Source organism: Oryzias latipes, chromosome 18 (assembly GCF_053564925.1).
Source record: "Oryzias latipes strain Hd-rR chromosome 18, Olatipes_Hd-rR_3.1".
In the NCBI taxonomy this organism is placed as follows: Eukaryota; Metazoa; Chordata; class Actinopteri; order Beloniformes; family Adrianichthyidae; genus Oryzias; species Oryzias latipes.
In genome coordinates this window covers 8,971,438-8,986,040 of record NC_136254.1, presented here as the reverse complement: position 1 = coordinate 8,986,040, position 14,603 = coordinate 8,971,438, and the positions used below count along the sequence as shown (strand labels likewise).

The 14,603-nt window shown below is 39.4% G+C and overlaps 2 protein-coding genes and 1 long non-coding RNA gene across 3 annotated transcripts in view; 1 reads left to right on the top strand and 2 right to left on the bottom strand.

Moving 5' to 3' along the window:
* Positions 1–14,603, bottom strand: part of LOC144987372 (uncharacterized) — a 215,991-nt gene that overhangs the window by 12,434 nt on the left and 188,954 nt on the right. The gene's annotated exons all lie outside the window — the stretch shown is intronic.
* Positions 1–14,603, top strand: part of LOC144987366 (uncharacterized) — a 96,286-nt gene that overhangs the window by 37,680 nt on the left and 44,003 nt on the right. The gene's annotated exons all lie outside the window — the stretch shown is intronic.
* Positions 460–12,546, bottom strand: LOC144987303 (uncharacterized). The gene is made up of 3 exons (XM_078936643.1): positions 12,459–12,546; positions 3,091–3,354; positions 460–749 (listed from the first exon to the last, which is right to left on the bottom strand). The coding sequence occupies exons 1-3, from the start codon at positions 12,544–12,546 to the stop codon at positions 460–462; spliced, it is 642 nt and encodes a 213-aa protein (XP_078792769.1).

The following is a 14,603-nucleotide window of genomic DNA, read 5'->3' as shown; positions in this document are numbered from 1 at the left end:
CAGCATCTTGTGTTCTCAGCAGTTTGGAGGGTTTCTCTCCTCTGAACCAGAAGAAACTCCAACCAGATGATGAAGGCTTCACTGAACAGCTCAGGGTCACTCTGCCCCCTACTGGAGACTTTGTGATCTTCAGTTCAGCCTTTGGTTTGTGTGCTGTGGAGTTCAAAAAAATAGATGTATTTATCCGTCTAAACAGAGGCCAACATCTAACACAGTTGTTGTTCCTGCTGTCAGTGTGGCTCTGGGTCTTTCTTCTGGTATTTAACAAAAACATTTACTTTTAATAATAATAATACCAAAAATAAGACAATATTAGTAAAATGAGTAATGTTAAAAACACACATCACACACAAACACACCAAACTATTGAAGTGTTCAGGTGTATTTTTGTGAAAAGTCTTTTTTCAGTTTCAGTGATATTTACTCCTCAATATAATTTCTCTCATAAAATGAGTCATATCAAAAACACACTAAGAAATTACCTGATACACGTATAGAATCTCTGTTGCTGCACTTTTTATAATCTGAACCCTTCCTGAGACCACAGCACTGATAATCACCACTGTGACTTTTATCTAGCAGATTTATTTTGAAATCTTGTTGTGTGACGTCAGAATAAAATGTCCAATCATTTCTCTTCAATGTGTATTTCCAGTCATCTGTTTTTCCTTCCTTCATGTCACATTTGAAGGTTAAAGATTCTCCAGTAAAAATATTTGACCATTTGGGTTCAAAGGTCAACACAGCATCTAGAACAAACACAAACACACAATTGAATTAAAAAACTTGATTTTACCATGTAAAGAAACAACAAAAAAGAACATCTATTATTAATAAAAATATACAATCAGAGGTTTTGTCTATAAATGATGCATTAAACTGACATTAATGTAAAAACTATGAAAATAAACAACATTATAGTTAAATGGTGAGAGTGCAATGGTACAAAGTACTATGTCACACACATGCAGAATCATTTCTAGAGATGTTTATAAATTATTTTCAGCCATATGTGATAAACATGCACCAATAAGGAAAGTAACTGTGAGATCTAGTCAAGCTCCTTGGTTGGATGTTGATCTAAATCAACTTATGAAGGAGAGAGATCAAAGACTTTAGTCATGTGTCACTTAGATTACTGCTCTGCTATTGGGTCAAATGCAAACAAAGATGAGCTTGAAAGAGTTCAGAAAGTGCAGAACAGGGCTGCAAGATAAGCTCTGGGTTGTCCTTTTAGGACTAATACAGACTGGATGCATCCGTGTCTTTCATGCATGAACGTTCAGGACAGGTTTGCATGTAGTCTGATTTTGTTTCTGCATAAAATCTGGACCCTGCACAAACCCTTTAGCTTATTTTTGCAGCTGTTGCAAAATATAAGACATCATTTAACACTAGAAAAGCTTCTGTTACTTTAACTCTCCCTCTACCACGAACCAGAGCCCTAAAAAACTGTCATGTATGTCAATTACATACTGGAACATGCTGCCTTCAGAAACCAAAGTAGAAAAATGCCAAAAGAGTTTTAAAGCTAATCTTAAAAAATCGAAATCTTATAACATAATTTCACTGCACAATTGTCATTTGTTTTAATAAAATAGATTCTCATATTTTTGTTTTTTGAGATTTATTTTGAATATATAATTTCCTCTGTATTTGTTTTTTCATGTATGTATTTTGCTGATTTTGTGTATACTCAAAAAAAGGAAATTACCAGCCAATCAACTTTACAGAAATGTAACTTGTCATTTCAACCAGAAAATTGTATGTTTGTAAATCATACGTGAAGGAATCATGTCGATTGTACATAAAAATAATCAATTTAGCAGTAACTAAATTCAATCATGTTGGTCCAACATGATACCATTAAATTGGATTATATTAGTAATCCCAAGGCATTGTGGGATACCATTTTCTTTGTCTATCTGGGCAGATTGGCGATTAAGTGTGAGTTTTTGTCCATGTGTTTTGTTGTCTAGCTGTTTTACTCCCTTTTAACTAGTAATTTAAAGTGTTATGTTTATTTTGGGAGAGGATGATAATCAACCCCCTTGTTCAGTAAAACACCAGTGATCCAATATGAAAGACAGAGATATTTACACATGAACTCCTATCCTGAAATGCGGGACATTGCTGGTTAATTCATCTATTTGATATGAAAATTACAAGGCCAATAGGTTGAACTTTAGAAAAGTGTGTCAATTTCAGGTGTTTAAACAAAACTAAAGAAAATATAACAAACAAGTTAAGTTAGATCCACATATTGAGTTGGGTAGACATACAAATTTAAGTTCAATAAACTTAAACAATTACGTGTTACCAATTGTAGTGATTCATTTAAATTAGGTCAACTTTTTTCTTATTAGAGTGAGCAACAATATTAAGTTAAAGTAGTGTTTAAATTGAATCAACTTAAATTTATTAGTTTGAACCTAAATACATTAAGTTGACCCAACCTAAGTACATTAAGTAGGACCAATATGATTCATTTTTGTTCAAGTCAAGCTTTCTAATCAGGTGGAAAACCTTTTAATAATTTTTTTATGTTCATTCAATGTGAAAGGTTTTTGAGTGATTCCTTTAATGCGGACGCCAGGAAGAGTAGTCTTACCTTTGGATAAGACAAATGGGCATCCTTAAATAAATAAATAAAAATCTATGTCCAAATGGAGAAACATGGGGGGGGGGGGGGGGGGTGACCCACTTTCTGTCCTCTGTCATCTTTGACATCTTTTCTCAGGAATCTGTGCTCCCATTCACAACTGACACAATAACAGAGCAGTAACCAGACTCATCAGCACTAAACCACATGAAGACTCTCTTTGAATAATGAGACATTAGTCCACCATCCTGATCCAAACTGGATCTTTGACCTTTGCATCTGATCACATGACGACTAGTTATTTAACGTTTGTGTCAAAGCTTGGAGATGGTCAGAACAGAAGAAAGAGAACTTCCTCACCAGCAGTCAGAAGTGAAGAAGCTCCTCAGATGAACAGTGAGTGACTTCAATGACTAATAAATGTGAATGTCTGAACTTCTTAAAGGTCTGGAAGTTTTCATGCTGATTATTTCAATAATGAAGAAAGAAAACACAAAGAAACTCACCAACAATGGTGACTGGATCACTGATCTCTGTGGAATAAACTGGTTCTCCTCTTCCTCCTCTGCATCTGTAGACTCCTCCCTGTGAAACTCTGATTTCTCTATTAGAATGGAAATCAGTATTTTGCACTGTCAGCACTTCCTGGTTTTTCTCTCCTCTGTAAAAATAATAACTCCAACCAGATGATGATGGATTCACAGAACAGGTCAGAGTTCCTCCATTTCTACTTATCTGAGCCTTTGGAGGATCTGGAATAGATTTCAAAACAATAAAAGAAACAGATTCTATTAATATTAAAACACATTTACAAGAAAAATCACGATAAACTTTAAATTGATGATTTCTTGTTAAAACATAAGAAATAAAATATGTGACCATCTTCTTAGATAGAAACATGTTTGTTTACTTTTATAGTCTAAAAGGATTCCTGTCATGTATTTTGATGCCTTTAATAAAAATATAGAGAAAAACTCATAACATGTTTCCATCTTAACCGCGACACCGCGCCCCCTGGTGGTTCATCACCGCGGTTATCAAAAATTCGACACTGTCACAGCTCTAGTTTATATGGAAGCGAATCTGTAGCATAAATAAAAAGCAAAGTCAAAACCAGAAATGCTTTTTAATTTTCAAAATGAAGCTGCATTCTTTGACTCAAAATTAAAATGAAAAAGCAATATTTCAAAATGCTTTTTCATTTTATACTTAAAACCGCTGATTCTGTGTCATAATTAAAACAAAAATGTAAAGAGGGGATTGCATTTGCATTTTCAAATCCACCCTGGGAAAATTGTTGTAATAAGTTCCTGGGGGTGCACATCTCCGACGACCTGTCTTGGAACCAAAACACTGCATCACTGGCCAAGAAATCCCAACTACGCCTGTACTTCCTCCGTAAACTGAAGAGGGCCAAAGCTCCTCCCCCCATCATGCAGACCTTTTACAGGGGGGCCATCGAGAGCATCCTGACCAGCTGCATCACCGTGTTGTACGGAGCCTGCAACGCATTATGCCGGAAGACTCTGCAGCACATTGTGAAAACAGCTGAGAAGATCGTTGGTGTCCCTCTTACTGGCCTCTCGGACATTTACCGCTCCCGCCTCACCCGCAAAGCCATCAGGATTGCAGGGGACCCCTCCCACCCATCCCAGAGACACTTCAACCTGCTGCCATCAGGGAGGAGGCTGCAAAGTATCCAGGCCAGAACCAGCAGACTAAAAGACAGTTTCCTCCATCAGGCGATAAGGACACTCAACTCCCTCCCTGCCCTCCCCCCTCTGGCCCCTCCACTCCAACCTACAAGCTCACATTGAAAACTTTCACAACAGTTCAGATCACCACCTTCACCAAAGACTGCCATCAATGACTCATCCACTTACTGTTCTCAGCACTGTTGTCACTTTAACCATCTCATTGCTCTCTGCACTGTTTAGACTACTGTTATTCTTCTTCTTATTGCTGCCTTTTTATCTATTTTTTAAGTCGTTTATTTATTTATTATTTTATATGCTGCTTGCACTGTGGGGTGAGAGGAAAGAAATTTCATCTGTGCTGTATGTCTTTATGGATGCAGCATATTTGACAATAAAGCCGACTTTGACTTTGACTTTCTTAAAAGCATTAGCAGAGGGGAGGCGGGGCGATGACGTCACTGCTTTCTCCGTGTGTCCGGCTGCTGACTGACACAGACAGACATCCACAAGCAGACTGTGTTAGCGGCAGAGAAGACTGCTTTGTGTTGGTTGTGAACTTCTGATGAGTTTCCACAGCTTCTCAGGACTACATAACAGCATGTCCGCCGTCTGCGGTCCTCCTCCTGACGCACCGCGGACAAGCTTTGTTCTTCGAACAGCCAGCTGCCATCGCACAGCGGAGCGTGAAGCTCCTGATCATGATCGCTGAAGGGGGAAATGCTGCTACGATCTGAGAAACCATCATATGAATTTGTGTTTCCAGTGGTGTCCAGAACAAAATAAAGGATGATGTAATTCCCACATATTTACAAATGTATCTGCAGCTTCGTGCTGAATTTGCTGTTTGATTTATTAAGATCCAGGAGTCCAGGTTTGAGCAGTTCAGGTCCAGCGGTTTGTGAACAGGACCCGGTTTTAGGTGATCTTAATGTGAAAAATGCAGCAGAATGTTCCTTTAGTGCCCTCGCAAATCAGAAGCTGTGAATCGCAACCAAACTTCAGCGTCGTCTGACCGCACGGATTTACAAACAAATGATCGAGCAGAGCAGGCCCTTAAATATAGTCTTAACTGTAATAAAAGCACATTTAGAAGATAGTCTCCTGCAGTTTAGCGCTGAGTGAGTGTTTGTCCAACCAGCAAACATTTAGCATGGTGAAATCTGCTATCTGTTGATGGGGCTCTGGCTGTCATCAAACAGCAAATTCAGCGCGAAGCTGCAAATAAATATGTGAATATGTGGGAATTACATCAGTCTTTATTTTGTTCTGGACACCACTGGAAACACAAATTCATTTGATGGTTTCTCAGATCGTAGCAGCATTTCTGCCTTCAGCGATCATCGGAGCTTCCCGCTCCGCTGTGCGATGGCAGCTGGCGGTCCGAAGAACAAAGCTTGTCCGCGATGCGTCAGGAGGAGGACCGCAGAAGGCGGACATGCAGATACTTAGTCCTGAGAAGCTGTGGAAACTCATCAGAAGTTCACAACCATCACAAAACCCTCGTCTCTGCCGCTAACACAGTCTGCTCCTGGTGCGTGTGTGTGCGTCAGTCAGTCGAAATGAATATTGTGACAAGGTGCGCGGGGTGGATGTTAAAATGCAAATGCAATCCCCTCTTTGCATTTTCGTTTTAATTATGACACAGAATAAGCGGTTTTAAGTATAAAATGAAAAAGCATTTTGAAGTATTGCTTTTTCATTTTAATTTTGAGTCAAAAAATGCAGCTTCATTTTGAAAATGAAAAAGCATTTCTGTTAATCCATTTTAAATGTCAAATTAGACATTTCTAAATGAATTATGCTACACATTTACCAGTGACCTTTTTGAAAATGAAATGTCAAATACCATTTTCTTTATCATTTTAATTAAGTGACAGAAAAAGCTGGGTTGAAGTATAAAATGAAAAAGCATTTTGAAGTATTGCTTTTTCTTTTTAATTTTGAGTCAAAAAATGCAGCTTCATTTTGAAAATGAAAAAGCATTTCTGGTTTTGACTTTGCTTTTTATTTATGCTACAGAATCGCTTCCATAGTTTTAAGCCAAAACCCAGTAAACTTATTCTCCTTGGTTGTAAAATGAACAATTTCTGTACATAAATTATTTAGTAATAATTATTCTGACAACAATCTTTTTTTATGTTTCTAACTGGATTTTCTCTGTTTTTTAAATCCATGATTGTAAAATTGTGATTTTAAAATAAAATCCTGTCAAAAATATACTTTTTAAATCAGTGTTGATGTATTTTTTAAATCATTTTATTTTTTGTTTATAGAAAAGTTAAGAAACATTTTACAAGTTCTAATTTTTGGTAAAAGTAGAAGAAAAAAACTTTACATTCAACTAAGTATGAAATTCTTACCTAAAACAGACAACCTTAAAGCTTTACTCCACTTTGTTGCAGAATATGAATCATCTGTGGGTCTGCTCTTACAGCTGTAGTCTCCACTGATGGAAGCTGTGATAGTCCAGTCTTTCTGCTTTGTCCTGAATGTCTGTGACTGAGGTCTTCTCCATTCATACTCCCACTGAACTCCTTCACCTCCCTGAACCTCACATGTCAGAGTGATCGTCTCTCCTCTGAAGATCTGAGACCAGCTGGGTTTTTGGGTTACACTGACTTTGTTGGAAATTGTTTCCATCAGATTTAAAAACATTAAAACACATTTTAATGTTAAAATCAATGATTGTGAAAAGCTTTCAACAAAGTGAAATCACTCACAGGTTCTTTGAATGGTGACTTCATCACTTGGATCAGAGTAGACGGCTGGTTCTCCTCTAAATCCTCTGCATCTGTAGATTCCTCCTTGTGAAACTCTGATGTTTCCATTTAGTCCATCGTTCATTCTGTATTCAGAGGTGTGTGAGGTTCTTCTGAACCACTCATATTTCCAACCAGCAGATTTCTCCACAGAGCAGATCAGTGTCACTCTGTCTCCTACTGACACAGTTGTTGTTGCTGCTGTCAGTGTGGCTCTGGCTCTGTCTGCAATGTTTGACATTTCAATATAACAATTATGAGAATCATGCTGCATCAGTGGCATTCATTAAATACATTTTTAAATATAAATTCTCTCATAAAACGAGTCTTGTCTGAAACACACTAAGAAATTACCTGATACACGTATAGAGACTCTGTTGCTGCACTTTTTATAATCTGAATCCTTCCTGAGACCACAGCACTGATAAACACCACTGTGACTTTTATCCAGCAGATTTATTTTGAAATCTTGTTGTGTGACGTCAGAATAAAGTGTCCAATCACTTTTCTTTAATGTGTATTTCCAGTCATCTGTTCTTCCTTCCTCCATGTCACATTTGAAGGTTAAAGATTCTCCAACAAAGAAAGATGACCATTTGGGTTCAAAGGTCAATTCAGCATCTAGAACAAACACAAAACCACAATTTACAAAAAACTTTTTTAAATGAAGATAAACACCAACAAAACCAAACATTAACATTTTAAAATCAATCAGGTTTTTTGTCTAAAAATGCTACTTAAACTGACATGAATGTAAAAACTATGAAAAGAAACAACAAAAAGTCCAAAAGTGTCACCTTCAGTGTGTCCACTGTGGAGGAGTGAATACAGCACTACTGTACATGAAAGATGGAAACATCAGAGATTCAGAAACTGATACAATATTTCAACAATAGAAAGAAATGAAACTAAAACTGTCAATGAATGTGACATTAAGTCAATGGTTTCTCTAACAATAATGTGAAAGTTTTAGTGAATAAACAAAGAAAAATGATTTCTTTCTAAAGAAAACTGTTCATCATGATCCCTGATAGAGTTCAGCTGAATCCTGTGGAGAAAACAGCTGCATGCAGTTGAAACATGAAATTCTAACAATTTAGTTCAAACATAGATTTTTCCTGATGAATGTGATGAAAACAGCAAAAGTTCTTGTGAAAAACTCACAGATGAACTCCAGTTTACAGAGCAGAGTGTGTCCCATCCTCACAATCAAATCACACTGATGAAAAAAAATCCTGATGGAAAAGAGAAAAATGAAAGTGTGCTTCAGGAAAAGCAAAGAACTGTGAGAAACTAAAAAAAACATGATGTTTTCTGTAAATATTGAATGGAAAAGACTCACTAACTTCTAGTTTCCTTCTTTAAGACAACAATAACACAACTGTCACAACGTCCTCGACTGAGAAGGAAGACAAAAAGTATTTCAACTGATTTAATAAAGACAAGAAAAATGTTATTTCAATAAAAATTTAACTCCAAAAATCTTAATAATGGTTTTTAATTATGAGTGAATGACATTTAATCATTATTAGCAAAAAAAAAAAAAACATTAGATTTTAGGAAAAGCAAAGTAAAGATTTGCTTCTAAAACAATCAAAGTACTTTTCTTCAAATGTGCTGCAGAGAAATCTTCAAGTCCAGATTGTCCACAAAGCAGTGAACTTCTTTCAGTCACCAAGAAATGAAAATGTTCTGATTCTGGTAAGTCTAGAATACTCACAGTGTGGACTGACTGATAGTAGTTCTGCTCTTTGTTCATCCGTGTCCTCTCTTCTAACAGCAAATGTCTTCATTCTTCTAAACCACTAAGATCAGCTTCTGGGATGTGAAGAGTCACATGGTCTCAGTGCAGAAACATTTTCTATTTCTGCATTTTATGGTCACTTCCTGGTTGAAGTGTTACCATCACATCATTCACACCAGATGAAGAAGAAAATATAAAAACTGCTGCAGCATGAAGTCATAAGATGATGAACTTTGTCTATTTTCATCATTTTGGTCTCGCATCTTGTAGAGAATTTTTCTTGCTGAAAGACTGGAAAAGTCCATTGTCTTGGATCAAGTCCTGAACTCAGACTGGATTCTGTATTGTTCTGTATTTAGACTGCCGTGAAGCAGACTCTAATGTTTCAAACTAAATCTTATAAACAAAACTTATTTTCCTTTTATCTTTTTTCCTCAGAGGTCGCCACAGTTATTCAGCTTCCTCCATCTAACTCTGTCTTCTGGATTCTCTCCTCTAACACCAGCTACATTCATGTCATCATGTCATCCATAAACATCCTCCTTAGTCTTTCTCTAGACCTGTTGCCTGGCAGTTCTAGACTCAGCATCCTTCTATCTATATATTCCCTGTCACTCCTCTGGATACGTCCAAAACATCCAAAGTATCTTCATATCTGCTGCCTCCAGCTCTGCTTCCTGTCTTGTCCTCAGTGTCTCCATGCAGAACAACATGGCTGGTCTCACCACAGTTTTTTAGACCTTTCCTGTCATTTGAGCTGAAACTCTTCCATCACACATCACACTTTTCTCCACTCATTCCAACCTGCCTGCATTCGTTTCTTCACTTTTTTTCACACTCTCCATTACTCTGGACTGTTGACCCTAGATACATAAAATATTCCACCTTTTTTTCTCACTCTTTTCCTTTCCAAGGCAAACCTCCACCTCTAGCTTCTCCTTCCCTGCTCTCAATACAAATCACGTCGAGAGCATCATCATTGATTTGGGTTCCACTTTAATAATCTGTTTCAGATCCATCAGAGCAGCTTCTCTATTGAACAAAAGATGAAATTGTGAAATGAAAATCACTTTTCTGGACAACAATCAAATGCTTTATCATTCAGAATATTCAGAACATGAAGACTCTCATTCATCCAGGTTGATTCCATCATAGTAGTAGGTTGAACAGGGCTGACTTAATATCGGCTATGCAAACCAAGCTCTTGCTCCAGTCATATAGAGACCAGACAGCCCTCGGTAAAACTGCATAGATCCCATACTCCCCCTGATCTTGGTGGTCTTACTGGACAGGCGCTCCGTCCCTTCAATCCCAACGACCTGACCCTTCACTGTACAGAGAGGAGGACGTTGTATATTAATCGAGTGAAGGTTTTTAACAGAACAAAGCTGCTGAACCGCCTTCCCAGAGCATGGACTGCATGGATGCATGGACCGCAAACAATACGGAAGAGAACTGTGACCTCCAATGGAGGTCCGCTGCCCTTTCTAGCCATAAAGAGAACGTTTTGTTTTATGTTTTTAGTACATATGAGTGGCTTTCAAACGATCGGAATAACAGTGTTTGCTATTTTTAATGTGATTTTTTTTCCCCTTAGTTTTACTTATGTCTGAGTACGGTGGCCGAGGATTTGAGCAAAAAAAAAAAGCAACTACAAACAAAAAATTTAACTGCAAACAAAAAGTGATCACAGCCAAAAAATGTTGCTGCAAACAAAAGAAAGCTAGAACAGAAGTGAATCCACAACAGTTTATCGGGTATTGTTTTGCCGACAGCTCTCTGTCTGCTCGCTTGTTACAGCCGCAGACAGAGATCCGCTGAAGGATTAGAAATCTGCCTGCTTCTGTCTTCTCCGCTTGTCCCCTGCCCAAATATGTGGTGTGTTTTTGGCCGAGTCTATGGCGTTTCATCTCAGCCATAAAGTGAAAGGGTGTAAAGACAACTGAGCGGGCGTATTCAGGAACTGAGTGAGGAGCCTTTCAACCGCGCAGGTGCAATTCTAACCGAGCGACTCCGCATTTTACAACTGCAGGCCTGAAATCCTAACTGAGCGGTGATCCTGCTCGCTCACTTCACCTTTGCATGCTCGCCTGGGTTTGCGCGCAGTGTTAAGGGGGTGTGTTTGTGACTTGGGGGCAGGAACCTTTCTGGTTGATCTGATCTGCTAAGATTTGCTTGTCAAATCCAGCAAAGCAGCGGTGGGTCTTTCTTTTAGGGGCTTTAATAGAAAGAAACAGCGGCCGTAACGTGGATTAATGGGATTAAAACGGTAACAAACGCAGTGATTTTCACATGAGAAAAATTTACAGCACAAAAAACCTCGCTGCACTTTCTTACCTTGGTCTTGGGTCATTGGTTAACGTTTTAATCCACGTTACATCAACGGTTTTTTTTTATGAATTTCTAGCATAAAGGGGTGGAGAACAAGTTTGACACAAAGATCCGACATTTTTAACTGTGATAGTCAAAGAGCCACACCACACACTGACCTGCACACACACACAACACACAATTAAAGCCATATTATTTTATAACACACAATACAACAACACTGGATTATACCGTGCCGTTTCAGTTATCGGTGTGTTTTTTTTTTCTGTATTTAAAGTTACAATATACAGTTACAACATGCATTTTGGTGTGTGTTTTAAAAAGGCAGCGAGCGCAAAACTGAGTCAGTTGTGATTTTTTTTTCAGTCATCAATCAGCATCCAAAAATCCACCAAAGTCGTCATCTTCTGTATCTGGAACAGCTGGGCTACATTCCTATCAAACACGGCAGCTTCCCTTTCCTCATCGTCAGAGTCCGTCTCGTTGCAGTGCGGCTCCAAAGAACAAGCAGACAAGTCAGCCCAAACTCAAGTTCTGCAGTCCAGAAGTGTGGCATAACTCGCCCGTTTCTGCCTGCCAGTAAAGGAGCGGAGGATGGACAGCTTTTCATTGTCATCTGCTGGAAGTTTCTGCACTCGAGTCGATCTTCCACCACAGGCAACCTCCTGTTCCACGGAAACTCTGCTGCTGATGCGTCTTCTTGTCTTGTCGGAGTTGGTTTTCCAGCGTCCTCACTAGCGAACCATGGATTCATTATTTTAAATTTTCTGGCAGCTGATGTTCGGTAAAGTTGGAAAGATCTTCACAGATTCAGACTTCCGGCTCCAAAGAAAAGTTTAGGGATTTTTTCCTTTCCTGATTTTCATCACTAATCAACTGATTCTTGCATCCACAGTGTTGGCCATGGTGAAAACAAAGCATGACAGTAATAAATATGCTTTAACAACATCTGCTGTAACAACATATTTTTTCCAAGCAGCACATAGCTTTTATGTTGCAGGAAAGGTGAAGAACAGACCCCTCCTGAGACCTCATAAATCTTTACACAGAAAACCCCTTCTGCTTCATTGGGTGAGTGACAAGAGGAGCATTTCTCAGTTCTCTGGCTTCACAGGAAGGAGCTGAGTTAGGAGTGACTGACCCTCGAGTCACCTCCTCTAATCAAATGAAGACATGACCCCCCCCCCCCCCCCCCCCCTCCCCAGCAGCAGTTCGAAATGGCATCTGTGGCGCTCAGGACAACTGGGCCCGACTGCCCACAACAAGGTACCCAACAGCAGAATGCACAGACCAGGGGCAGAGGGCGTGGCGGTAATGAACAGTACCCACGACCACTCCAAGCCCCTCCTCCACTGTAGCGAGGACCACAGGAGTGGCAAGTCGGACAATACCATTTGTTGATGCAGGAGCCATGGTCTCTTTCCAAGCTCAGAGGTAACCCCATGATGGGTTTAGTGGACACTGGTGCAACATGTTCCTCTATAAACTGTCAGTTACCTCCATCTGCTCTGACAAATGAACATATGACTCCTCAAAACCTGCAAAAGACCATCCGACTGACTTTTGACCAGATGGTGGAACATTCATTTGTGCATTCACCACACACGCCTGTGAATCTGTTGGGACGGGACATTCTTGTCAAAACAGGAGCCAGCATTCTTTCAGATCGGATGCCACACACCACAGCCAACCCCCACTGCTGACATCGGCTGGATCCAGAGGCCCCTGACAACCCAGGTGTGTTCCATGAATTTCAGGTATGGAAGCCATGAATCCTGTCCTTGAAGCCATATTTTTCTGCCTCCGATGACCTGAACTGCACACTCTATTATGACTGACAGGATGATCAACTGTATCAGGAAGCATTTTATCAGGTAGCAGGCCACATGTGGCATTTAAAATCCACTTACATATACATTGGTCCTGAGGGTGTGACGGTTTCATTGTTCATTCACACACTCACAATTGCAATGGCACCGGATGTAAGACACAGCTGTATCTCACATAGATTTAGCACTCCCCCTGGTCATGAGGCTCGGCAACTCGGACCCATGACTAAAAGGGACGTTAACAACACAAACTGTCAAAATTGTGCTTTTTCAGGTGTTCAACTTTCTCCCTCAATAAAAATTTACAGGTTAACCTTGCCTCCAACGACTAACTCCTCAGTTCTAGAGAATGTCTGCATTGTCAGACATCACAGAGAAGACGGAAGACGGATCATGAAGATGCAGAGGCGATGTTAAGAACGCTCCCTGACGCTTCATGCTCCACAGGTTAATTTGATGTTGGTTCATCCTCCACTGTTCCCACGGTGGAGATTCAGGTAACTGCAGGAGTGAAAGTTTTCAGACCACAGTACTGGTGGTGAAGGATGCAGATGAAGGGATGGAGGAAATTCTGACTGGTTTATGGAACTCTGGTGTCATTGAGCATTTGCTTTCTTCATGGTGTACTCTTTTGAGACCAGTTTTAAAAGCAGATGGTAAAACTTATCACATGGCACAAGATTTAAGGGCTGTTAATGACGTCACCATTACGCTAGTCTTACCCATCCCTGACCCATATTGCATGCTGTCAACTTTAACCCCACAATGGGTGTTGTTCACTGCCATCGATTTAGCAAATGTTTTCTTTTGCATTCCATTACATGAAAATAGCAGATATCTATTCGCATGTCAGTACAAAGGTGTTAATAAAATTGTCCTGGCATTTTCAATCAATGTCTGCAATTTCTCCTGTAGAATGTTGTCATACCAGAGGGTTGTGTTTTGTTGCTGTATGGTGATGACCTCCTGCTAGCAGCTCCAACTCCTGAAGCCTGCCTGCAAGCAATGAAAGATCTTCTGTTGAAGTTGTATGATTTGAGTTTTACAGTGTCTGTCGGCAGAACTGTTTCCAGCACAGGATCTTCAATGTCTATGGAGCATAGAATGTCTAATTTGCAGCATAAACATCTCGAGATGGTTTGGACATGTTGGTTTTCTTGGGTCTTTGTGGTTATAGTAGATATTTCTTCTTTGTTTTGTGGAACGCACTGCCTCCTTGAGGTCAATGATTAATGACAAGGGTGCGACTGACCTCATGGCTGCAAGGCAACAACAATAAGTTGTATCATTTCTTCACGTTGAGATCTTGCCTTTCACAGGAACGTGGACGGGACGCCTGTTCACCTTACCGGTGCACCAAACTGTTTGTTGTTTTTATGTTTTACTTTACATTTATTTCGTTTTATGTGTTTGTGCCTTATCTCTATTTAAATCTACAATGTTTCCCTCCACTAGTGGCCTGGGGTTTTCCCAGTCCAAGAGAGGGGGGTGGACAAAAGATGTCTTAATAATGAAAAGAGGGACAATGTGAAGGACATTGTTTTATTATTATCATAGTTTAAATGTATTTGTCTAGAAAGAATGTTTAAATGGTAACTCAGATTGACCATTTTAACTTTTTAGAGCTTTGTGTGTCTGTTC